Raw genomic sequence first — 24,600 nt, forward strand, 5'->3', positions numbered from 1 at the left:
AGATTGAGTCTCCCTCTGTCACCCAGGTTGGAATGCAGTGGCACGATCTCAGCTCACTGCAACCTCCGCCTTCCAGGTTCAAGTGATCTCAGCCTCCCAAGTAGCTGGGACTACAGGCACCTATCACTATGCCTGGCTAATTTTTTTTGTTGTTGTTGTTATTTTTAGTAGAGATGGGATTTCACCATGTTGGCCAGGCTGGTCTCAAACTCCTAACCTCAAGTGATAATCCTGCCTTGGCCTCTCAAAGTGCTGGGATTACAGGCATGAACCACTGCAGTCCTCCTGCCTTATTAGCCTCTTGAGTAGCTGGGACTGTAGATATGCACCTCTGTGCACAGCCTGAAACTTTTTCGAGTAGTCCAGAGGTGGTGTTAAGGGTCCTCCACAAAAATAAATTCACTGGCCCGTCCAGAGAACGCAAGACCTATATCCCATGTCTAACTCAGAATAGACTTGCTTCTCAGGAAGGACAGAGTTTCCGGTAAGATCTTACCTCTGAGTGGAGGGATTAGGGTGGTTTTTACTTTATATTTTCTTCCTATCATTTGAATTTTATACAGACATATATATCATCTTTACAAAAACAAGCATCTCCAAAATTTCATTTTGGAGACAAATATTGAATGTCCTAAAGCAAAAACTTAAAAACTGCCTAGAACTATGTCCCTAGAGAGATGTACGATGTTGGAGTTGGCCTCCTCTGTCACTCCCAGGGTAAGATGCTTTTGTTAGATATGCATTCCAACAGGTGGATTAGGCTAGCACCTCTGATTGGGATAGTCCCTGAATTCAGAGAGGCAGGGCTGTACCCTCCTGGAAGGAGCTGCTGAGTAGAGTGTGACTTGGCTTCTAGCTTCATTCGTTGGTTGCTTTCTTTATGGGTGTTTCCAAAGAAATCACTCCTTTTCTGGTGTGGCTCTGGGCTGCCTCCTATGGCCCACTGGGCTCAGTCTCTCCATCAGCATGGGGGATTCTAGAGGCCTTGCTTGATATTACAACCTGGGGATCAAAGGACTGTGAAGAGCAAGAGTTCTCATGTGTAAGCCTCCCATGCATTCCTGGGATTTCCCCGCTTTAGGGGTTTAGTTCATATTAGGGGCAAGGTGGAGGGCTGCTCCTTCCTCATAACCAGTCTTTGGATGCGGTAACATTTTACCCACATTGCCCTTGGCAAGGTAGAGCCAACGGAAGCCAGCAGAGTGGACTCTGGCTCCGCTTTTATTCTCCTGGTGTGCTGTAGTTTACAGCATTCTACTCTTTTCTGTCAGTTTAGTACTTGGTAGAGTGAGACCACACAGAGAGGTTTTGAAGATAGGTGTCCATTGGAACTGCAAGCCATCTCAGGGACATTGTAGGGCTTGAAGACACATTTGAGGCAGAGCTTTGGCATTTTCAGAAAAGGGGGCCCGGGGTTAGCATTGAGCAGGTCAGATTTTTCTGGGCATGACCCAGCCAAAGCTCTGATCTGTGTGGCTGGGCTGCTATCTGCCTTTGTACTGTAGACTCCCCAGTCTTGAACTTAACTGGCTGAGGTATAAAAACTATTTCACCATCTAATACTCTATTAAGGCTATAAATCTTTAGGCTCTTAAAAATATTAGATTTTTTTTTTTTTGAGATGGGAGTCTTGCTATGTTGTCCTAACTGGATTCGAAATCCTAGGCTCAAACCATCCTCCCTTAAATTTTTTTTTTTTTTTTACCGGGCACATTGACTCACTCCTGTAATCCCAGCACTTTGGGAGACTGAGGCAGGTGGATCACTTGAGGTCAGGAGTTCAAGACCAGCCTGGACAACGTGGTAAAACCCCGTCTCTACTAAAAATACAAAAAAGTAGCTGGGCATGGTGGTGTGAGTCTGTAGTCCCAGCTACTGGGCAGGCTGAGGTGAAAGAATCACTTGAACTTGGGAGGTAGAGGTTGCACTGAGCCAAGGTCACACTAGTGCACTTTGGCGTGGGTGACAGAGTAAGACTGTCTCAATTAAAACAATTTAAAAAAATTTTTTTATTTTTGTAGAGATAATGGGGTTTTGCTATATTAACTAACCTGGTCTCAAACTCCTGGCTTCAAATAATCCTTTCACCTTAGCTTCCCAAAGTGCTGGGATTACAGGCATGAGCCACAGCACCTGGCCCTTACCTTCTTGAGTAGCTGGGACTACAGGTGTGCCACTGTCTCTGGCCATTATTCTTTTTTCTTAAGAGATTGGGTCTGGCACCGTCACCTAGGCTGGAGTTGGAATGCAGTGGTGTAATCATAGCTCACTGCAGTCTTGACCTCCTGGGCTCAAACAATCCTTGCACCTCGGCCTCCAGAGTAGGAATTACAGGCATGGGCCACAATGCCTGGCTAATTAGTTTTGTTTATTTATTTCTTTTGTAGAGACAGAGTCTCACTGTGTTGACCAGGCTGGTCTCAAACTTTTGGCTTGAAGCTATCCTTCCACCTTGGCCTCCCAAAGTGTGGGATTACAGGTGTGGCGAGCTGCCATTTATCCTTTGTTAAAAACAATTTTTTTGAGACGGTCTCACTCTGTTGTGTAGACTGTAGTGCAGTGGCGTGATCACGACTCACTGCAGCTTCGACCAACCGGGCTTAGGTGATCCTCCCACCTCAGCCACCCGAACAGTTGGGACTACAGGCATGCACCATCATACCAGCTAGTATTTTGTATTTTTTCGTAGAGATGGGGTTTTGCCATGTTACCCCGGCTGGTGTTGAATTCCTGAGCTAAGTAATCTGCCCCCCTTGGCATCCCAAAATGCTGGGCTGACAGGTGAGAGCCATGACGCCTGGCTTATCATATTCTTAATTAGCATGTTTACTTGTATTTAAAGTCTGGTGGAGGCCAGGTGAGGTGGCTCACACCTGTAAGCCCAGTACTTTGTGGGGCTGAGGCAGGTGGATTGCTTGACCTCAGGAGTTCGAGACCAGCCTAGGTAACATAGCAAAACCCCATCTCTACTGAAAATACAAAAAAATAGCTGGGCATGGTGGCGCAGACCTGTATTCAATCCCAGCTACTTGGGAGGCTGAGGTGGGAGAATCACCCAAGGCTGGGAAGTCTACGCTGCAGTGAGCTGTGATTGTGCCTCTGCACCCCAGTCTAGGTGACAGAGTGAGACTTTGTCTCTAACTAAATAAGCAAAATTTTGTGGAGCCTTTTTGCAATAGCATTCTACTCTTTTTTGCCAATTCGGTTACATTGGACACCTACCTTAAGGCCTCTCCCTATGGTCTCCCCGTGCCCTTTGCCTTGCTAAGGAAATACCCTCAAGATTTTAAATATAAGTAAACATTCTAATTAAGATCCATATTCCACAGTTGCTTATAAAAGATCTACGCTGGACCCAGTCCAGATCTGGGTAGAGCATAAAAGAATCATGTGAAATGAACTTTGCCCTCCAGTATTTCCCCCACTGAAAGCAATTAGAGAACAATTTGCTTTCAGACCAGAAGTGTCTTAAGGGGGCTTTTCTTTCTGAGGGTGGTGGTCACTGGCACACAGGTCACCCTCTGAGATGGCTGGGATTACCTCTAGGGAATATTCTTTAATACCCAAAATGGATTGAATGGCCATTTGGGAGGAGAGAGGTGGTGACAATGATGTATTCTCATCTTTCATTACTTCACCTGTCGCCCCTCGATGCCGCTTCCTAAGTGCCATACCTTATAGGAGAAGCTGGCCTCCTGTCCACAAAATATGAACCCCAGTGCCTGTCATTCCAGCCCCATTCCTCTGAGTCTAAGGATTTTGCATTTCCTTCTTTTAAATTATTTACATTCCTTGGGAGAGGTCATACTCTTAGTACATCATCACCAAACAGCATCTTTAGTCACCAGGAATTAATTAAGTCAACTGAGAGAAGGACTGGGACCCAGGCAGGCACTTGGGGGCAAGAGTGTCTGTAGAGACACACGCCTACGTGGGAGAAATGAAGGCAGCAAAAGAAACATTAATGCGTATCGGTTCCTGCAGTGAGGATTGTTGTACCACCTCATCGCTGACACTGGGCCCACCTTGGTGGTCTTGCTGGCTGGGGCGTAGGGTACAGTGTGGGCTAGCCCTGCCTTGTACAGGGGTTTTGAGGCAGAATTGGAATTTGAGCCAAGTCTATAAGGATTGGAGAGATTTTTTACCCCTTATTTGAAAAATAATATGTGCTCAGTTTAGAACATTTGGGAACATTCAAAAAGAAATTTTTGTAATTCTCCCTAATGATGGACAGCTGAGATGGATAGGCATAGGGAAGTGATCCTTTTAAAATGTCAATCTGATAAAATTTGAGGATAAGTGGTAAGAAAAGTACCATCAGCAACAAAGAAAATGTTGGTCTGAGCACATCACTCTTCTCCAAATCCTCCTGTAGTCTTTTATCTTAGAGTCAAGGTCAGAGACCTAGCAATGGCCTGCCATCATCTGCCTCTCAGCCCCATCTCCTACTCCTTCTGCTTCAGGGGCTTTCTCTTCCTCCTTGCTCTTCCCTCTGCCTAAAAGCTCTTCTCCTCCATATTCTCATGGCTTGCCCTCTCACTTAACTTCATAACTGCGAATATATTCACTCTTCTGATTTCATATGACACGCCTTGGTTGAGAAAGATAATAAGCATGACTTTTACGAATCTGTGTCTGTATGTCTGCCTCCTTCCAGTAGATTATCAGCTCTACATGGGCAGGAATTTAATCTGTTCTGTTCACTGTGGTATCCACAGTGACTAGAACAAGGCCTGGCACATAGTAATGGTGCTTAATATTATTGAATGAGTAAAAGTGCATGCTTGCATATCTATGGTGTGTGTGTGGTGTGGAGATGGGGTAGCAAAGGGCAGTGTAGTTAGCAGCTGGAGTGGGAGAGAAGGAGTGTGGTTGGGTGGAGGAGAGGAGGATGAAGAGGATGCTCTCAGCAGCAATGGAGGTTGGAGACGTGGTCCAGTCTATTCCAGTCTCTGTAGCCCCATCTTACTGGTGCTGTTCAGCAGGGAGGCAGTGAGTTGGTGCCGCAAGACAAGTGAGGGGCAGCTGCTGAAATATGAAAATAGTAGCCCTAGTCTTAGGCCTATGTTATGGAGGTTTTTGAAAGCCTGGCCCGAGGGTTGGACCAATGTAGTAGGCTGCAGGTAGAGTGGTTTTTTTTGTTGTTTTTTTTCCTGAAATGGAGTTTCCCTCGTTGCCCAAGCTGGAGTCCAATGGTGTGATCTTGGCTCACTGCAACCTCCGCCTCCCAGGTTCAAGCAATTCTGTTGCCCCAGCCTCCTAAGTAGCTGGGATTACGGGCATGTGCCACCACTCCTGGCTAATTTTTTGTATTTTTAGTAGAGATGGGGTTTTGCCATGTCAGCCAGGCTGGTCTCAAACTCCTGAACTCAGGTGATCTACCCACCTTGGCCTCCCAAAGTGCTGGAATTACAGACATGAGCCACCATGCCTGGCCCAGGAAGAGTTTTTGAGCAGGGTAAGTGACCTGATAAAAATGGTGTTTGGGCTGGGCGTGGTTGCTCACACTTGTAATTCCAGCATTTGGGAGGCCGAGATGGGTGGATCACCTGAGGCCAGGAGTTTGAGACCAGCCTGTCCAACATGGTGATACCCCGTCTCTACTAAAAATACAAAAATTAGCTGAGCATGGTGGCGGGTGCCTGTAATCCCAGCTACTTGGGAGGCTGAGGCAGAATTGCTTGAACCTGGGAGGCAGAGGTTGCAGTGAGCCAGGATCATGCCACTGAACTCCAGCCTAGGCGACAGAATGAGACCCAATAAAAAAAAAAAAAAAAAAAAAAAGGTGTTTGGGAAGGATCAGCCTTAGAGAAACACGCGGGATGACCAAGTAGAGAGAGACCAGAGGGGGCAAGGAAAGAGCAAGGATGGGGTTGGCAGACATGGAATGGAATAGGTGACATCAGTGAGACTAATGGTGGGATGCTCCCCAGCTGCTGTGTGGTGGCCTTGACAGGGGCTTCCAGTGCTCCCAATGTGGTAGAGTTTAAAGTGCTGTCAGTGGTTTCCAATGAGTTTAGGAAGCAGGTGGGGTATAAGTAGGAGAAAGGAAAGGGAAAGGTCCTCCTCAGGTCGCTGAAGGTGTTCATCAGGTTGAGGGATCTGGGGGTAAGCAGGCGTTAATATCCCAGACTGCACCTTCACCTCGCGAAGTGTAATCCCAGGAGACGAGCCTGTTTTTTCTGGTCTGCTGAAAACTCTTCCTGAGTGTAGCTGTCAGTGCACGCAGGCTTTCTTCTGAATCTGCACATAGGCTAAGATGGTGTCTGAAAGCCACTGATCCATCACCTTTCAACTTCATTTTCTATTTCCGTATGTTCATTTCTCAGAACAAATTGTCTTTGATGAACAAACCCATTGGAATGGATTGTCTAGAAATACTTATTTCTGGATGGTTTCTGTTTTATTAGGCTTCTATCCTGTTTTTAATAAGGGTTTTGCCAAGATGAGCTCAGTAGAGAAGTGTGTTTTCTATAATCAACCAAATGGTTGCTGCTTTATGATCTTTTGGTATGTGTCATATTTTGAGATTTATGTTCCTGATGTGTCCATTTAGAATATACATCTGATGGTCTGCTATGTGCCAGGCACTATTCTAGGCACTGGGAATATAGCAAGGAAGAAAATAAACACAAATCTTACTCTTATGGAGCTCATATTCTGGTATGTAGGCATTTATAGATAACGAGTAAGATATAACTGATAATGAAAAGTGCTACAGAAAAAAATAAAGCAGGGATGTTGGATGAGGGGTTTGGTGGGAGGCAGATTTTCTATTTTCAATTGAGAAGTCAGAGAAATCTCATTGATTAAATGGCCTTTAAGCAGAGGTCTGAAGGAAGTGAGTGAGTCACGCAGATATCTGAGGAAAGAGCAGTCAGACTGGAGAGAAGGACAAGTGCAAAAGCCCTTCAGGCTGGAGTGGGTTTAAGGAATCCATGGGGGAAGGTATGGGTTTTGGGGATCCTTTGGTGGCTTCATTTCTAGAATTTCTGGTTTAATTGGTCTGAGCTGGGGTCAGGCATTAGGATTGCTCCAGGGCCAAGAAGCACTGGTCTGAGGGTTAAATAAGCCTTATCCCCTGTATTAGGTGGGGAGATTTGAATGGGTAACTATGAGTAGGAGACTTTAGCTACTCTGATGGGAAGGGCAACCAAGGGCCCTGTGACCTTTCCAGGAATAACAGGAATCTTCCATAGTAATAAAAACTCTTCAGTTTATGTACCTTTTCTCATTTGATTACCTTACCTCTCTGGGCCTCAGTTTACTTGCTTGTAGAGTAAGTGGTTTAAATTTAATCGTTTCCTGAATCTCTTTGGCTGTCATAGCCCTGAATCTTTCTAGTGTTGGAAGAAGCTCTAATCTAGAACAGTGTTTTAGAACAATATTGTCTAATCTTGGTCTTACAACACTCTAAGGTGTGTCATCATTATGGCCAGGGCTATAGTGAATGTCTCAATACCAAATTGGACGAAAATTTGTGCCCTATCCAGTAGCACCTTGGGAAGATGAGTGTGTTGGGAAATTTGAAATGTGAAAGCTGACCTGCTGGTTCGGAGGTCAAAGTACAAGGGCAGCTTGGTTCTTGGAGGCAGGCAGGCCTGCCTTTCTTTCTTTATTTTTATTGTACTTTAGGTTTTGGGGTACATGTGCAGATCATGCAGGATTGTTGCATAGGTATATACATGGCAATGTGGTTTGCTGCCTCCATCCCCCCGCCACCTATATCTGGCATTTCTCCCCATGTTATCCCACCCCCTGAGTGCCATTCTTAGTTCACTCACTGGTGAGTTCCTTGTGAAGTAGGAAGAGTATGTTATACACTGTAAAATTCCTATACATCCAAGCATGAGTGTGTGATTAGGGAGAAGCAGCCAGCCTGGAAGTGAAGCCTGAAGCTCAGGTTTGTTAGCCCCTGTCTTCGGCCAAACTGCATGACTGCGCATATGAGAGAGACTGTCTGGATAACCCACAGAAGCTGGTGGCCAGAGGAACCAAGGTTAATCTGAAGTAAATAACCAGGTACACTCATTGGAGCACCTCCCAGTTTATTAACTATTGGATGACAGACCTAAGACACCCCTTGGTCCCTGATCTCTAACTTTTGTCCTCATTTGGACAGCACAGTGTCTGCTTGTTAGTTTATTTTTTGAAATGTGAAAGTCCAAATAAGAAAATGAAAACCTTCAGAAAAGTTTTCTCTAGTTTCTTTCCGTAGAATTGGGATAATTGGTTTCTTTCCCTTCCCTTCTACATTTTTACGTTAATATTGTCTGTTATTACTCTTCAGAATCCAAACTAAATGTTGGTCTGTCAAAATTGGACAAAAATGAAGTCGAGTGAGGGAATGTAGGATTAGAGTGACAAGAAATTCAGGGGATGAGTCCTGTTATTAGGTCCTTTGTGGGTAGATGTAGTTGATGGGCTGTTAACCCGTGTTTCTCAACACTAGTCAATGAAATCTGAATTTTAGGGGTGTCATGACCAAGTATTAGTAGCTTCCAAAGTTCCCAAGGTGATTCTCATGTTTGGCTACAGTTAAGGACCACCTAGTTTTTTTTTTTTTTTTTTTTTTTTTTTTTTAAAGGGTTCTGTCAGCTTTCCCCATTTTGTGTCTCATTCTCATCATCTGCTTGGTGCTGACCTCTTCCTACGCTGCCATCTGCTACTGCCATGATTTCTGCAGCTCACCTGCCCCACTGGCCCCTGCCTGGCCTTTTGCTTCTTTAGCTTCAGCAGGCACTGGAGGAGTTGTGTGGAGGGGTAAACTAAGCCCAGCTTTACCTCCCTTGTTTTTCTGGCCTCTCTCCACGCTTCTGGCCAGCAATCTCTGGGGCACTCTGAAAACTTAGGAGGGAAAGCTTGCTGGCCATTGAGGTTGGTGGCATAATACTCAGCAAACATGTATTTGCTATGTGAAAGGCAGTGTTGTAAGAACTTTATAAATATTAACTCATTTGATCCCTGTAATAGCCCATTTTACATGTGGAAAAACAGACAGAGGTGAAGAATGTTGCCCTAGGTCACACAGCTAGTAAGTAGCAGAACTAGGACTTGAACCCAATAGAGTCTGTGCTCTGAAACACCAGCCTATAGTAGCGGGAGGGCAGCAGACGTGGAGCTGGGAAAGTTTTGTCTTTGACTGCATTTGTGGCCTGCTTGAATTTATGTTTGGGAATTTTTCTCAGGGTCTTCCTTACGCTTGGATTATTATTATTAGTTTTTTAAACTATCTTTCCTTACTCTAACATTTACCTTCAGACCCACTTAAAAAAACATTTTGTTTTTCTTCTTTCCGTAGGTGGTGTTTGGACTCTAGACCATGTGCCTAGGTAGAAGTTTTTCCTTTCTCCGCAGCTCTGCTCCCCTAGCAACGCTCGCCACACCCTTGTTTTGAGATCCTCTCTAAGGTATGATGTCTAGGTTGACCTGAGCTGGCCTTGAAAAGCCAAGAATTTGGACATGAGATTTTTTTGTTCCCAGATTTTGGTTTTTTTGATGATAAAATACATATAACAGGAGTTACCATTTTTAAGTGTAGCTCGGTGGTATTAAATGCATTTACAATTGTGCAAGCATCACCACTGTCCATCTCCAGAATCTGACATCATCTCATACCGAAACTTTGACCTATTGAACAATAATGCCGTCTCTTGCGCCCGCTAACCCCTGGCAACCACACTTCTACTTCTTGTCTCTATGAAGTTGCTTCCTCTAGGGACCTCATGTAAGTGGAATCATTCAATATTTGTCCTTTATATCTGGCTTATTTTTCACAAGGCTCCTTCGTGCACATGTTGTAGCATGTGTCAGAATTACCTTCCTTTTTAAAGCTGAGTGATATTGCATCGTATGTATATACCACATTTTGTTTATCCTTTCATCTGTTGATAGATACTTGGGTTGCTTCCACCTTTGGGCGTTATGAATAATGCTGCCATGAACATGGGTGTGCAAGTATCTTGTGTCCCCCTGCTTTTAATTCTTTTGAGTAAATACCCAGAAGTGGAATTGCTGGATCATATGGTAATTTTGTTTAATTTTTTCAAGGAACTGCCAACTGCTTTCTGTAGCAGCTTCACCATTTTACATTCCCACCAGTGATGCACAAGGAATCTGATTTCTCCACATCCTCACTAGCACTTGTTATTATTATTTTATTTTTGAGACGGAGTCTTGCTGTGTTGCCAGGCTGGAGTGCAGTGGTGCGATCTTGGTTCACTGCAACTTCTGCCTCCCAGGTTCAAGTGATTCTCCCGCCTCAGCCTCCTGAGTAGCTGGGACTACAGGCGTGCACCACATGCTCAGCTAATTTTTGTATTTTTAGTAGAGACAGGGCTTCACCGTGTTGGCCAGGATGGTCTCCATCTCTTGACCTGTGATCTGCCTGCCTCAGCCTGCCAAAACGCTGGGATTTACAGGTGTGAGCCACTGCACCTGGCCTTGTTTTGTTTTTAAATAATAGCTTTCCTGATGAGTATGTGATCTTGGTGTATCTTAGTTGGACCCATAGAATCTACTAGCCAAATGGTGGGTCTCTATTGTGCTGAAATGTACAAATATAGAAAAAAATAATATGATAAACCTCTGTATTCACTCAGATTCAATAGTTATCAAGTTATCAATTCATGGTCAATTTTTTGTTTTAATTTTATTTCTTTTTTTGAGACGGTGTCTCACTCTGTCACCCAATCTGGAGTGCAGTGGCGTGATCAAGGCCCACTGCAGCCTTTGCCTCCTGGGCCCAAGCAATCCCCCCACATCAGCCTCCCAAGTAGCTGCAACTACAGGCACATACCACCATGCCTGGCTATGTGGTCCATCTTGTTTCATTTATGTATTTCCTCCTTGCTTTCTTTTTCTTGCCCTGCGTTATTTTGAGGCCAATTCCAAATGTCACATTATTTTATCTGTAGACATTTCACTATGTGGAGGCTCTTAATAGTCCATTTGTCTGATCGTTGAAAGGTACATAGGGACATGTCATTGCCTGTCATTCCCTTGGATCACCAGGGACGTACAGTAGGCACTTACAGAATGCCTAGATATTGCATCTGTTGCTGTGCTGGGTTGTTGGTGAAAGGCTGCTTTGGCTGGGGCCCTACTTTCCTGCTGAAAGCTGGCTTCCTTCATGTCTGAACAGTCGTGCTGAAAGAGAACCCCCAGATCTGTGTTGAGAGGGAAAGGAGAGAAGAGGGAGGAAGAGAGGCATGAGGAAGAGAGCAGGAGCTGGGGAGGCAGAGAGACATGAGAGAGAGAGTGGGAGCTGGAGAGGCAGTGGTGGGGGTGGAGGGGAGAAAGAGAAGGGATGGGGGAATAGAATATATATAGAGAAAGTGTAGCGTACCATGGAAGAAGGAATAGGGAGAGAGAGGATGAGAAAGAGAAGAGGGGGTATGGGTGTGTGTGTGTAAGAAAAGGGGACTGAGAACAGAGCACCTGGGAGGGAAACTTTACCAGCCCTTTGACTTACCAGCTCCTAAACTCGGGCAACCATAGAGATGCCTCTCAGAGTAATAGCATGCTCCTTGTGCCCCTCCAGACTGTCAGTTTAGGAGCTTTGGAACTGTAGGTTGTCTGTGGTGAATGAGACTGGTGGCACCCTCAAAGCCACCAAACACAGAGGTACCAGAAGTGGCGAAAGAGTAATCTTGTGGAATGGCCACTTTCTGTTTTCTAGGGTCCTTTGCCTCTGGAGTCGAGGCTTGGTTTGCAGCAGGTCTGCGGCTGCTGGCTTCTTGCTTAAATTTAGGGGTCCCCACTACCAAGAGATGATGCATTTGCAAAGTTCACTGGGAGGAACACACCAGCATGGTGTGTGAACAAGAGGAGTCCTGTCCCCCTTTTTCTCAAATCTCTAGGTCCTGTTTCCTTCTAACAAAATGTGGTGCCAGGTTATTGCCGAGATTTGTTTGCAAATAAGGAAAGGTAAAAAGGGTACAGTTTACAAAATATCAGTTTTTGTCAAAATCCTCAGCTCTGTGTAAACTGTGTTTGCTGTCTATGCCTGGTTTCTTCTTGTCCCAGTCAGTTTTATAGTCTTGTATAATCCCAGCTACCTCTAGTTCTTTTTCTACCTTTTAAAAAATATAGCAGCTTTATTGAGATGTAATTCACATGCCATAGAATTTACCCATTTAAAGTATACAGTACATTGGTATTTCAGTTTGTTCACAGAGTTGTATTTTCTTTTTATTTGTTTTTTTTCTTTTCTTTTCTTTTCTTTTTGAAGACAGGGTTTTGCTGTGTCACCCATCCTGGAGTGCAGTGGTGCAATCCTCGCTCACTGCAGCCTCAACCTCCCAGGCTCAAGCAATCCTCCCACCTCAGCCTCTTGAGTGGCTGGGACTACAGGCATGTGCCACCATGCCCAGCTAATTTTAATTTTAATTTAATTTTTTGTAGTGATATGGGGGTGTGGCCATGTTGCCCAGCTGGTATTGAACTCCTAGTCTCAAATGATCTACCTGCCTCAGCCTCATACCTGGGATTATAGGTGCGAGCCACAGTGCCTGGCCAGTATCATTTCTTTTTCTCTCTCTCTTTTTTTATTTTGGGACAGAGTCTTGCTCTGTCGCCCAGGCTGGAGGCTGGAGTGCAGTGGTGTGATCCCAGCTCACTACAACCTCTGCCTCCTGGGTTCAAGCAATTCTCCTACCTTAGCCTCCTGAGTAGCTGGGATTACAGGCATGCACCACCACACCTGGCTAATTTTTGTATTTTTAGTAGAGACAGGATTTCATCATATTGACCAGGCTGGTCTTGAACTCCTGACCTTAAGTGATCCACCTGCTTTAGCCTCCCAAAGTGCTGGGATTACAGGTGTGAGCCACCCTGCCCAGTCTTTTGTGTCTTCTTTTCTTAAGACTCAGGCCCTTCCTGTGCCTACCTCTTTCCTATTGTTGTCAGAGCTAGCCTTTTCTTTCCTGTGGTGTCACACTGATCCCATCCTCAAAACAGACGACCTTGTCATGGGACGTAGGGCAGTAGGCACTCCCCAGTGATAAAATATTTAATTTAATCAGCCATTACAGGGACCCAGGATTTATAGACAGGGTACTTCAGGTAGACCCCTTCCCACTGATGAGGTCCCATCACCACTGAAGGTCTAAAATTTTACAAAGTAAAACAAAAAGTTGCATATTTGCAAAATGTTTGATTCATAATAAACCCACTTGGGAATCTGTGACTATCTTGAATAATCTTAATTCTGAACAAATGAGCTTGTCAAGTTGTTCCTCCTTAGTGTTTTTTTGTTTGTTTTTTGTTTTTTTTGAGACAGAGTCTACCTCTGTCGCCCTGGCTGGAGTGCAATGGCACAATCTCTGCTCACTGCAACCTCCACTTCCTGGTTCAAGTGATTCTCCTGCCTCAGCCTCCTGAGTAGCTGGAATTACAGGTGCCCACCACATGCCTGGCTAGTTTTCATTTTTTTTGTTTTTTTGAGATGAAGTCTCACTCTGTCGCCAGGCTGGAGTGCAGTGGTGCGATCTCGGCTCACTGCAACCTCTGCCTCTGGGGATCAAGCAATTCTCCTGCCTTAGCCTTCACATAGCTGGGATTACAGGCATGCACCACCATGCCCAGCTAATTTTTGTATTTTTAGTAGAGGTAAGGTTTCACCATGTTGGCCAGGATGGTGTTGATCTCCTGACCTCGTGATCTGCCTGACTTGGTCTCCCAAAGTGCTGGGATTACAGGTGTGAGCCACTGCGCCCAGCCCTAATTTTCATATTTTTAGTCGAGACGGGGTTTCACCATGTTGGTCAGGCTGGCCTCGAACTCCTGACCTCAGGTGATCAGCCTGTTTTGGCCTCCCAAAGTGCTGGGATTATAGGCATGAGCCACTGTGCCTGGCCTGTTACTCCGTTCTCATGGTGGATTACCTTCCTGTAAACACACTGGAATTTACAAAAAGACAATGAGGTGATGAACAATTATATAATGTATACTGGGTGGTGATAAGTGCTGGGAAGAAAATAAAGCAGTGTAAAGGGATAAAGATTGATGGTGGAAGCAAGGAGACCAGTTAGCAGGCTTTTGTGGGAATACAGGAGAGGTGATGGTAGAGGTGGTGAGAAATGGCTGGACTTGAATATATTTTGAAGGTTGAGTTGACGGGATTTGCTTGTGGATTGGATGAAGCGTGTGAAAGAAAGAGAGGTGTAGGCCTAAGCAGGTGGAAGGATGGCATTGTCATTTGCTGAAATGGGGAAGGCTGTAGGAGGAAATCGAGCTAGATTTCAGACATAGTAGATCTCAGGTGCCTATTAGATATCCACGTAGAGATCCAAATCTAGAAATAACAAAAATTTAGTGAGTGCCTATTGAGGGGCTTATAAAATTGTGAGAAAGAGAACATTTTACTGAAATATTCAGTAAACTACAGTAAAGGTAGAAAATTTTGATGCGAGGAAGAATAAATAAAGCAAAAGGGAGCACAAGGGAGGGTGAGGTGACTTCTGCAGGAATTCTGTGCCTTTGATGAGCCTCAGTGGTGCCCACAGATGTTTCCAGTGGATTATATGTGTGTAGGTGCTCAAGCGTAGGGTCTGGGCCTTCAGCTTTGTGCCCTCAGTGCCAGTCATAAGTCTTAGCATTTGGTGACTGTTCCCCTCTCTGAACCTCCCTTCTCCATGTATAAAAAATGAAGAGTTTGGACTAGACCGGTGCACTAGAATCAACAGGGAAGCTTACAAAAAAAAAAACCCCAAAAGCAGGGATCCATCCCAGACATATTGCATCAGAATTTTCATGGTGGAGCCTGGGTATCTATGTATTTTTTTTAAATATATTTTTTTCTCTCTCTTTTCTTTTTTCTGCCCTTACGAACGCATTAATGCCATTAGGGTATCTGTATTTTTAAGTCATTCTCCATGTTACTCTTTTGCAGTCTTATCTAGCAGCAGCCTGCAGAAAGGCATTTGGAAGCCCCTGGACCAGATGATTTCTAAGCGCCCCTTCAGCTTTAACATCTTATGAGTCTTGTTAGAATGCTTGGAATATAATTCTGTCCTTGAAATCTTTGGTTGTCGAGGAAAAGGCATGGCAGGGGGAGAGGAAAAGCTGCCTCTTTTTTTTTTTTTTTTTTTGTGGGTTGTCCATTCCCAGCTTTATTCACAAATCCGGTGTCTAGAAAGCTAGGGGTCAGCAGGCTGGGGGCGACTGTCCAGATTCCCCTGTCCCCATGCCCTCAGGGAGGGAGCGGCAGATCACAGAGATTTGCCAGCCCCGGGGAATCCGACGCTCCCCAAAGAAGGATTCTTCCTCCCGAAGGATCTCATGGGAGAAGTCATAACAGGCTGAACCCCTAAGGATGTAGAGGGAGCCTGGCTCCAGCAAGAGTTCCAGCCACTCCCCCGGCTCCTGGGTGTGCACTAGTCGCATAACGCTGGGAGACAGGAGAGACAGGCCAGCGATGGTGGCCCCGCAGAACTTGACGCTGTCCACGTGGGGCTTGATGTAGCCCCGAGCTTCCAGGTCCAGCACGTGCACGGAGGAGAGCACCTTGCACAGGGCGAGCACTTTGCACAGGGCAAGCAGGGGCAGGTACATCAGCCAGAGGGTTGGAGAGTCATCCAGGAATGGTTCTGGGAGCAGTGGGAGCAGTGATAACTCACCTGCCATGGGGAGCCAGGTGTGTTAGGTCATGGAAATAGAAGGGAAAGACATGACCTCAACTCAGGAGAGGCTCACATACTGATGGGAAGGACTGATGAGAAAGCGCATGATTCCAGCCCCTGTGAGAAGTGCCGCCATAGAAGAAGAGAGGCCCAGGCGTCAGAAGCAAAGTGGAGCAGGAGGAGGGCAGAGGACTGGAGTCGCAGCACTTAGAGAAGGCATCAGAAGGAGGGGCTGGAGCAGAAGCTCAGGGATGAGGAGCTCTCAGACAGAGAGTGTTTGGGGCCAGGGTGGGTTGGGGCATCAGGTATTCTTCTCGCACGGAGGCCTGAGAAGATGTGAGAGAACCACCACTGGGGTCAGAATGAAAGGTACCCTGGGAAGTGGCTGGAGGTGGGCAGAGGCCACACTGGAATGCATCCTCCATGTGAGGCTGAAGGGTTTGAGCTCTAGCCCAAACAACATGGAGATTTTGAACAAGGACATCTTGGTGATCCGATGTATGTTTCACAGCAGATTTTATGACATGTGCATTAGCAGGACTATACTAAGTGGAGGAAAGACAAGTAAAAAACTGGTTTTTTTTTTTTTTTTTTTTGGCTTGAATAGCAGGTACCTCATGAAATGAAACATGGGTCATTGACTGACTCAGAACATCTGAGACTTGGAGTCACGTAGACCTATAAGCAGGCCTCAGATGTGTATTCAAGATGCCAGTGATATGTATATGCTTGGGAGTCTGCTTGTCCACCTTAGCAATTAATTTTCATTTAGAAATCCATAAGTTCTAGATTAATTTGCCCAGCCATTGCAGCCTGGCCTGTTCAAGGACTCAAGAGATCCTTAAAGTTAGTTTAATTTTACATACTAAACCAATGCCTACCTAAAGTCTTCACACAAGTAATTGTTGATAGCATAGGAGTGAAAGCCAATTCTTTGTGGTCACATAGCTCTACCATTCCCAGTCTGGGGCTTTGTTCTGGGTCCAGGAACATGAAGCTCTTTTTTCTGTTTCCTCTGATCCTACTGAAGTTTCACTGAGTTCCCTTCTCTACCCAAGTGTCTCTCTGATTCATGTTCCTGCCCAAGCTCAGGCAGGGGCTCCTCACCTCTTGGGAGCAGCCGCTTACTCTCGAGCTTGTTTGCTCATTCTGACTGTCCCCTTGTCTGCTTCCATTCCTGGTACAACATAGGGGGACCCTGTCTCTACAAAAGTAAAAAACCTGGCTGGGCATGGTGGTGCATGCCTGCGGTCCCAACTACTCAGGAGCCTGAGGTGAGAGGATCGCTTGAACCCAGGAGGTGGAGGCGGAAGTGAGCTATGATCACACCATTGCACTCCAGCCTGGGCAACAGAGTGAGACCCTGTCTCAGAGCAAACAAACAAATAAATAAAAACTCTTAACAATTATCAGCAATAATGCAACACAGATAACATCAGTGTTTAAGCCATAGTCAATAATGTGGGAGAGCAGGGTTGAGAGTTCACCCACAGGTCGTAAAACATCCATCCATCCTTCCTTCCAGTCCTAATACAAAGAACAATGGCAAATTCAAGAAAACTTTGTTTTTTTGTCTCTCAGTTCAATGTTCTTTGAATCATGCTGCCTTTCACTCTCATTTTATAAGTCTGTAACATTTTATTTGCTTCCTTGTCTTATTAAACAGAGTATATTGACTAGAGATCAGATTTTCCTTAATGCTTTTAGGAGTGCCTCTGTCGCCTCAATGCCCTGTTACTGAACTTTTGTTAATCACTGTTTCTGAACTTAGCGTTGCTGAGGTAACAGATGACAAAGTTTAATGTTACTTGAAATCTGAAGGCTTTGATGCAGAGGGGAAAAAAGCTTATGGGTTCAACGTTAAGTCCTTGTTCTTAGTTCCTCAGAGCCTTTTTTAGTTTTAGATTTGAATATGTGAATGTTACTACATTTATATATATGTTTTACTGGTGATAATTCAGGATATTTTCTGACTACAGATAAAAATCATCTTTTGTCTACATCTTTTATTTCTTTTTTTAACAAGTCACCACCCACCAGGGGTTTAATTCTCCAAATCAGAAGGTCAGTTCAGAGAGGGGCCCTGCCTTGTCCCCATCCAGGAGTGAAGATCTACAGAGCACCCTGGGAATGTCCAAGCCCAATACATCTTTTATTTCAAACTTCAAAATACTGCCCTCTTCTCTCTAGTATTATGAGGTTTGGTGAACAAATTGATAATACAGTTATACTTTCCCCTTCCCCCTAAATTTTCATCTCACCAGAAAAAAAAAAAAATAGAGCTCTAGTTTTTAGGCTCTCATTAGAAAGCCCTTTCATTTACTTTATAACTTTAATCTCATTTCTCAGGACCTCTTCGAACTCTGGTATGTTTTTCTTGGGGTATAGGGAACCAAAACTGCACAGCATATGTAGCTGTGGACGCAGAGTGGTTTTGAATAAGGACAGGATCACAAGTTCTAATTTGCTTGGAGCATTCTGATAATGCCTAGCATTTTCTGGGCCTTTTGTGATGAAACATGCAATGTGGTATCTTAAGGGAACAGTCTAAGCTGGTTGAACAGTGTAGCTTAGAATCCATTATCCTAAAAGTATAATTGGTATTGCTTTTCCCTAAATGTTCCTTCACATTTGCCTTCACTGATGGTCACTTGCTATAATTTTGCCTAGTTATACAACCTCGTGAGAACTTGTCTTTTAATTTTGCATTTTGATTAGGAACAGCTTTATGACCATTTGCAAACTTGAAGGCTTTACTTTATTGGTTCTGCAAATATTTATTGAATACCTAATGGAGAATGCAGTGACAAATGAGGTAGATAAGCCTCTTCCTTGATGAAGCTTACAGCCTAACATTCTTCTGCTAGATTATTGGGTCCCAAAGCATTTATGAGTTATATATAATTCTGAAGACTTCTGTTTTGAAATAAATTTTTCATGAGTCCTTATTCAGTAGTGGTGTGTCTAATGGCTGGTTCTTGAGAACACATATTTGGATATGAAGCTGGGTTCCCTTATGGGTTAGAAACCACCATTCTAGGTAATTTATGAAAGCATAAAGCTCTAGTCCAAAACTAGTCAATGGGCTAATAACTTCACTGTTTATATTTCCCCATAAATGAGAATTACACGAAGACATGCATACAGATACAGACAACAAACATTCACCCAAGTTTTGTGGAAGTTATTTTAATTCTGTTTTTGTTTTTGTTGTTATTTTGTTCCTTTTGTTTTTTGGTGGGATTTTAGCATTTAGTCTGTAGAAACTCTGTCTGCTAGTCTACTAGTTCTGCCATAATTATATATAATCATACTGTATTTTGTTTTCTGAGACAGAGTCCTCACTCTGTTGCTTGGGCTGGAGTGCAGTGGTACAATCTCAGCTCACTGTAACCTCCGCCTCCCAGTTCAAGCAATTCTCCTGCCACAGCCTCCCAGGTAGCTGAGATAATAGGCATGTGCCACCATGTCCGGCTAATTTTTGTATTATTTTAGTAGAGACAGTGTTTTTGCCATGTTGGTCAGGCTGGTCTTGAACTCCTGGCCTCAGGTGATCCACCTGCCTTAGCCTTCCAAAGTGTTGGGATTATAGGCATGAGCACCGCGCCTGGCCACTGTGTTTTTGTTTGTTTTTTTCCCAAGAGAGGGTCTTGCTCTGTCGCCCAGGCTGGAGTGCAATGGTGCAATCTCGGCTTACTGCAACCTCTGCCTCCTGGGTTCAAGCGATTCTCCTGCCTCAGCCTCCCGAGTAGCTGGGACTACAGAAGCACCCAACCACACCCGGCTAATTTATATATTTTTGGTAGAGATGGGTTTCATCACGTTGGCCAAGTTGGTCTCGAATTCCTGACCTCAAGCCTGCCTTGACCTCCCAAAGTGCTGGGATTACAGTCAAGAGCCACTGCACCCAGCCAGTCATACTGTTTGTGGTTTTTTTTGAGACAGAGTCTTGCTCTGTCACCCAGGCTGGAGTGCACTGATGTGGTCTCAGCCCACTGCAACCTCCACCTCCCAGATTCAAGAGTTTCTTCTGTATCAGCCTCCTGAGTAGCTGGGATTACAGGTGTGCACCACCAGGCCCTGCTAATTTTTGTATTTTTAGTAAAGATGGGGTTTCACTATGTTGACCAGGCTGGTCTCGAACTCCTGACTTCAAGAGATCTGCCCACCTTGGCCTCCCAAAGAGCTGGGATTATAGGCATGAGCCACTACGCCTGGCTGAATCGTATATATATATGTTTTTTGTACCCTCAGTAATTCTAATAGGGGGATTAGGCATGCTGGGGCTCTTTCAAAACTAAGATGCTCCCTACCCAAATCTAGTTGATATGTTTACTTAAATGTTTGGTAAAATTTCCTGGGTAAATTAGTAGACCCTGTAATAAATAGTAGGAATTTATGTTTGTCTTTAAAAAATATTTCCAGATCTTCCCTAGGTAGAAACTTATTCTGAGAGAGGGTATAGTGGTCAATCTGCCAGTCTTGGAGTTGTTCTTTACCCACAAGGGGGCTGTTCATATTGTTGCATAATTCTACTTTCTCTCCTTTGAGTGAAATTTACTCCCAGCCTAGGCCACTGAACCAGTTATCCTGCCTTGCCTGTTGATTAGGCCACTCTGGATCACTCAGTGAGCTCACCAGGTCTGGATCTATCTAGCTCTTTCAGATGCTTCAGTGTGAGCCTCTGCCAAAGGCTCTGTAGGCCAGGCCATGGTTCCTGGGCTGGTGTTCATGGATGTGGCTCTGGTCCCTGAGTGACTGCCCCACACAAGGTAGGCAGCTGCCTGTGGTTTGCTCTTCTCAATTTTGGCTTGCTCCTTTCGACAGGTTACAGACACTGGTGTAAGCTGAAGTTTTTATTTTGCATATACCTTTTATTTTAAGTAAGTTACTCTTTTGATTTTCTAGCTAGCATTCCCCTGGTGAGTCATGCCAGATGTGCTTTAAGAATTTTATATTAATGATTTTGGCTGGGTGCAGTGGCTCACGCCTGTAATCCCAGTACTTTGGGAGGCTGAGGCAGGTGGATCACATGAGGCCAGGAGTTTGAGACCAGCTTGGCCAACATGGGGAAACCCCATCTCTACTAAAGATAAAAAAAATTAGCCAGGTGTGATGGTACACATCTGTAATCCCAGCTACTCAGGAGGCTAAAGCACTGGAATTGCTTGAACCTGGGAGGGGGAGGTTGCAGTGAGCCAAGATCGTGCCACTGCATTCCAGCCTGGGTGACCAGAACCAGACTCTGTTTAAAAAAAAAAAAAATGAATGTTATGTTATTTTTAGAGTCTTTTGTAAGAAGCTCCTCAAACTTTATGGCCTGCCTAGATCCTTCTATTTTTTTTCTTTTGTATATTAAAAATATAATTAAAACATTTTTTACATTAAAAAAAAAAGAGGGGCTGGGCCTGGTTACTCACACCTGTAATCCCAGCACTTTGGGAGGCCAAGGTGGGTGGATCACTTGAGGTCAGGAGTTTGAGACTAGCCTAGCCAACATGGCGAAATCCTGTCTCTACTAAAAATATAAAAATTAGTCTGACATAGTGGCTTGTGCTTTTAGACCCAACTGCTTTGGAGGCTGAGGCAGAATTGTTTGAACCTCAGAGGCAGAGGTTTCAGTGAGCTGAGATCATGCCACTGCACTCTAGCCTCGGTGACAGAGCGAGACTCCGTCTCAAAAAAAGAAAAGAAAAAAAGAGATGGGGTCTCACTATGTTGCCTAGGCTGGTCTTGAACCCCAGGTTCAAGTGATCATCCCACCTTGGCCTTTCACCAAAGTGCTAAAAACATAATTTAATAAAGTTACATAAGTAATACAATTTGAAACAAATAGTTTGAATAATTTTAAAATGAAGATAAAAGGGAAAATAATTTCATCTGTTGAGATACTTCTAACATTTGGAATATTCTTCTAACCTAACTCCATTCTGGAGTATTTTTTCTAATCTGTCCATTTGCGTTTCTTGTTTTAATTGTCTGCTCTTCACCCTCACTCATTTTTCTAATGGGTTGCTTATCTTTTACTTATTATAAGGGCTTTTTTTTTTTTTTTTTTTTTTTTTTTTTTTTTTTTTTGGTTTTAAGGAGCCTAGAGTTTAGTAGTCAAGAAGGAAGGGGGAAGACAGAAGGAAGATGCTCCCTTGTACAGAGACAGAGGGATCGGGGGCTCCAAAGCCAAAAGAGGAGGTCCCCCTGTAAGGGCTTTTTATGTTTTAATTAAGATATTAATGATAATAACTATATGTTGCAAATGTTCCTTTTGATTTGTTGTTTGCCTTTTTATTTGTGCTGGCAGGTTTTGATAAATAGAACTTTTTTATTGGTTGTCTTTTTCTTTACAGTTTCTTCTTTTGCTTTTATAACAGGATACATTTTGATTAATTTCTATCTAAAAACAATGTGATGCTTTAGAGCAAGGTTCAAGTAAATATAAACATGTAGGTGCACAATGGAGTACCTCATTCACAGTTATTGATTGCTGCTGTTTTTGGTTTTTCTTACTGGGGCTAAATAGAAAAAAGGATGTCATCTTTGGCTTTTAAAGGCTTTCAGCTTTGGCATTTAAAACATTTATTATTATTATTATTAATTTGTTTTATTCTTTTTAAAAATAGAGACAGAGTCTCACTATGTTGCCCAAGCTAGTCTTGAACTCCTGGGCTCAAGTGATCCTCCTCCCTTGGCCTCCCAGAGTGCTAAGATTACAGGCGTGAGCTACTGTGCCCAACCTAAAATCTCTATAAAAGGTTTTTTCTGCTGCTAATATTGAGCTGTCACACCATTTACTAGCTCTGATTTTCCAGCAAAAGATATTTACTTTACCTCTGATCATTCTCTGTCACTTCCTGAGATTTCTCTGTGAGGAGAGCTTTAGCTCTGATGTAATCTTCCTCTGCTTCAAGCCGCTGCAACTTCATGTTAGACTATAGCAGGCTCCCAGCTAATCCTTATACACACAATCAACTTCTTCTCCCCTTCTCCCACTTACTTTTTCCAGCTCCTTAATGAGACTTGGGATTTCTATTTTGCCCTTTCCCCTCAATCTTTTTTTCCTAGGCTTTTTTTTTTTTTTGGAGATGGAGTCTTGCTCCATTGCCCAGGCTGGGGTGCAGTGGCTGGAGTACAGTGGTGAAATGTCAGCTCACTGCAACCTCCTCTTCCTGGGTACAAGTGATTCTTCTGCCTCAGCCTCCCTAGTAGCTGGGACTTACAGGTGTGTGCCACCACACCCAACTACTTTTTGTATTTTTAGTAGATATGGGATTTCACCATGTTGACCAGGCTGGTCTTGAACTCCTGACCTCATGTGATCCACCTGCTCCAGCCTCCCAATGTGCTGGGATTACAGGAGTGAGCACTGCACCTGGCCTTTCCTAGACATTTATAAGAAAGAAAGAACAAAAAAAAAAAAGAAAGAAGCTTATAAAGCAAATATCATGCAGGTGTTTCCTTACAGTTATGATTCCCCTGCATAGTAGGTCACTTGGTATTGAGTGCCCACTGCTTTCAGTGACATCCAGTATGTTCCTCTTGTTTATGGGTTCCAACACCTCCTATTCCAGGGGACAAACATTTGTTCTGTTTAAAACTTTGTATCTCACTCCAGTGGGGTATTCTGCCAACCCATGTTTAGGTAATTGGTATTGCACTTTATTATTACCATAAAGATATCTTCCCAATGAGAGGGAGTGTAGTTTTCATTTTCTGTGAGAACTCTTATGCAGGCAGATGTGTTTTGCTGAGAGTTGGAAGTGGGGCAAGAAACACACCTGGAAACCTGTTGATCCCATGGGGTGGTAAGAGATATACCTCTTGTGTTGCCACCTGCTGCCCTTGTGGTTGTGAGTGGGTTTTTGTTGTTGCTTTTCCCTTTAAACATTATAAACGCAATCTATCAGCTCCCTAAAAAAGTTTTGAAAAAATAACCCAATAGTAATTCCACTACTCTGCATAATCATTTTCATTTTTCTTTTAATCTTGGCTCAAATGCATGCATAGTTTTACATTGTTATAGTCTGACACTATTTTTGTATTAGCGTTTTTAAACTTGACGTTATACGTAATTTTCCTTGTTGCTATGTAGATTTCCTAATGTTTGTTTGTTTGTTTGTTTGTTTGTTTGTTTAGAGATGGAGTCTCACTCTGTAGTCCAGGCTGGAGTGCAGTGGTGCAACCTTGGCTCATGGCAACCTCTGCCTCCTGAGTTCAAGCGACTCTCCTGCCTCAGTCCCTGGAGTAGTTGGGATTACAGGCAGCCACCACCACGCCTGGCTAGTTTTTTTTATAGTAGAGACAGGGTTTCACCGTGTTGGCCAGGCTGGTCTCTAACTCCTGACTTTAAGCGATCTGCCTGTCTTGGCCTTTCAAAGTGCTGGGATTACAGGCATGAGCCACTGTGCCCAGCCCACAATGAGAATTTTTAATGACTGCATATTAGTCTATCAAGTATTTATTCCTTGGTCTTAGACATTTAAATTCTTTTTGTGTGTATATTTCTCTTTTGTGCTTTTTAAATAATGTTGTAACATAACTTTGCCTATAGTTTTTGGGAATTTTTGTTTTTAGGACAGATTTCTAGAAGTGGGGTTCCTGAACTTATGGTTTGCCACTTTTCTGATTCTGTGAAGCTACGATACTGCTTTCTAAAAGAATTGTGCCAATCTGCATCCAGAAAGGTTTTCAGCATAAACATGACGTAAGAAACACAAAAGCCAGTAAGGCCCTGGAATGCTGAAGCAGATGCAGGATTTAAAGGGAGATGGTAAGGTTTTTCTTCTCCCTCCAAGCAGGTTTGAGCCAGCCAGTTTCATGTTTCATCTTAAGTGTGAGTTTTATAAGAATTTCCTGATGGAAGGTCTCTCCAGGGCCTTGTGTCTCCTCTGTTGAGGTAGTTCTATAGCTCTGCTTCCCCAGATCATGAAGGAAATAGGTGCATGAAGTTAAAATATAATTATTATTCTATTCTTTTTATATT

At 43.9% G+C, this 24,600-nt stretch overlaps 2 protein-coding genes across 4 annotated transcripts in view; one reads left to right on the forward strand and one right to left on the reverse strand.

The window, feature by feature from the left end:
* Positions 1-24,600, forward strand: part of ZNF592 (zinc finger protein 592) — a 55,645-nt gene that overhangs the window by 6,637 nt on the left and 24,408 nt on the right. Inside the window, exons 1-2 of one of the 3 annotated variants that reach the window (XM_017502290.2) lie at positions 894-1,042; positions 9,302-9,410. The exons of 1 other annotated variant lie outside the window; for it this stretch is intronic. The gene's annotated coding sequence lies outside the window, so the exon portion shown is untranslated. Of the gene's footprint in view, positions 1-893; positions 1,043-9,301; positions 9,411-24,600 lie in introns of those variants that run through there. One more of the 3 variants, XM_017502289.2, reaches the window with a different exon arrangement.
* Positions 15,094-15,642, reverse strand: LOC108285254 (alpha-ketoglutarate-dependent dioxygenase alkB homolog 7, mitochondrial-like). Its single transcript, XM_037729149.1, has one exon. The coding sequence runs from the start codon at positions 15,625-15,627 to the stop codon at positions 15,148-15,150; it is 480 nt and encodes a 159-aa protein (XP_037585077.1). The 5' UTR covers positions 15,628-15,642; the 3' UTR covers positions 15,094-15,147.

The sequence above is a fragment of the Cebus imitator genome, unplaced genomic scaffold, assembly GCF_001604975.1.
Source record: "Cebus imitator isolate Cc_AM_T3 unplaced genomic scaffold, Cebus_imitator-1.0 Scaffold295, whole genome shotgun sequence".
NCBI lineage: Eukaryota > Metazoa > Chordata > Mammalia > Primates > Cebidae > Cebus > Cebus imitator.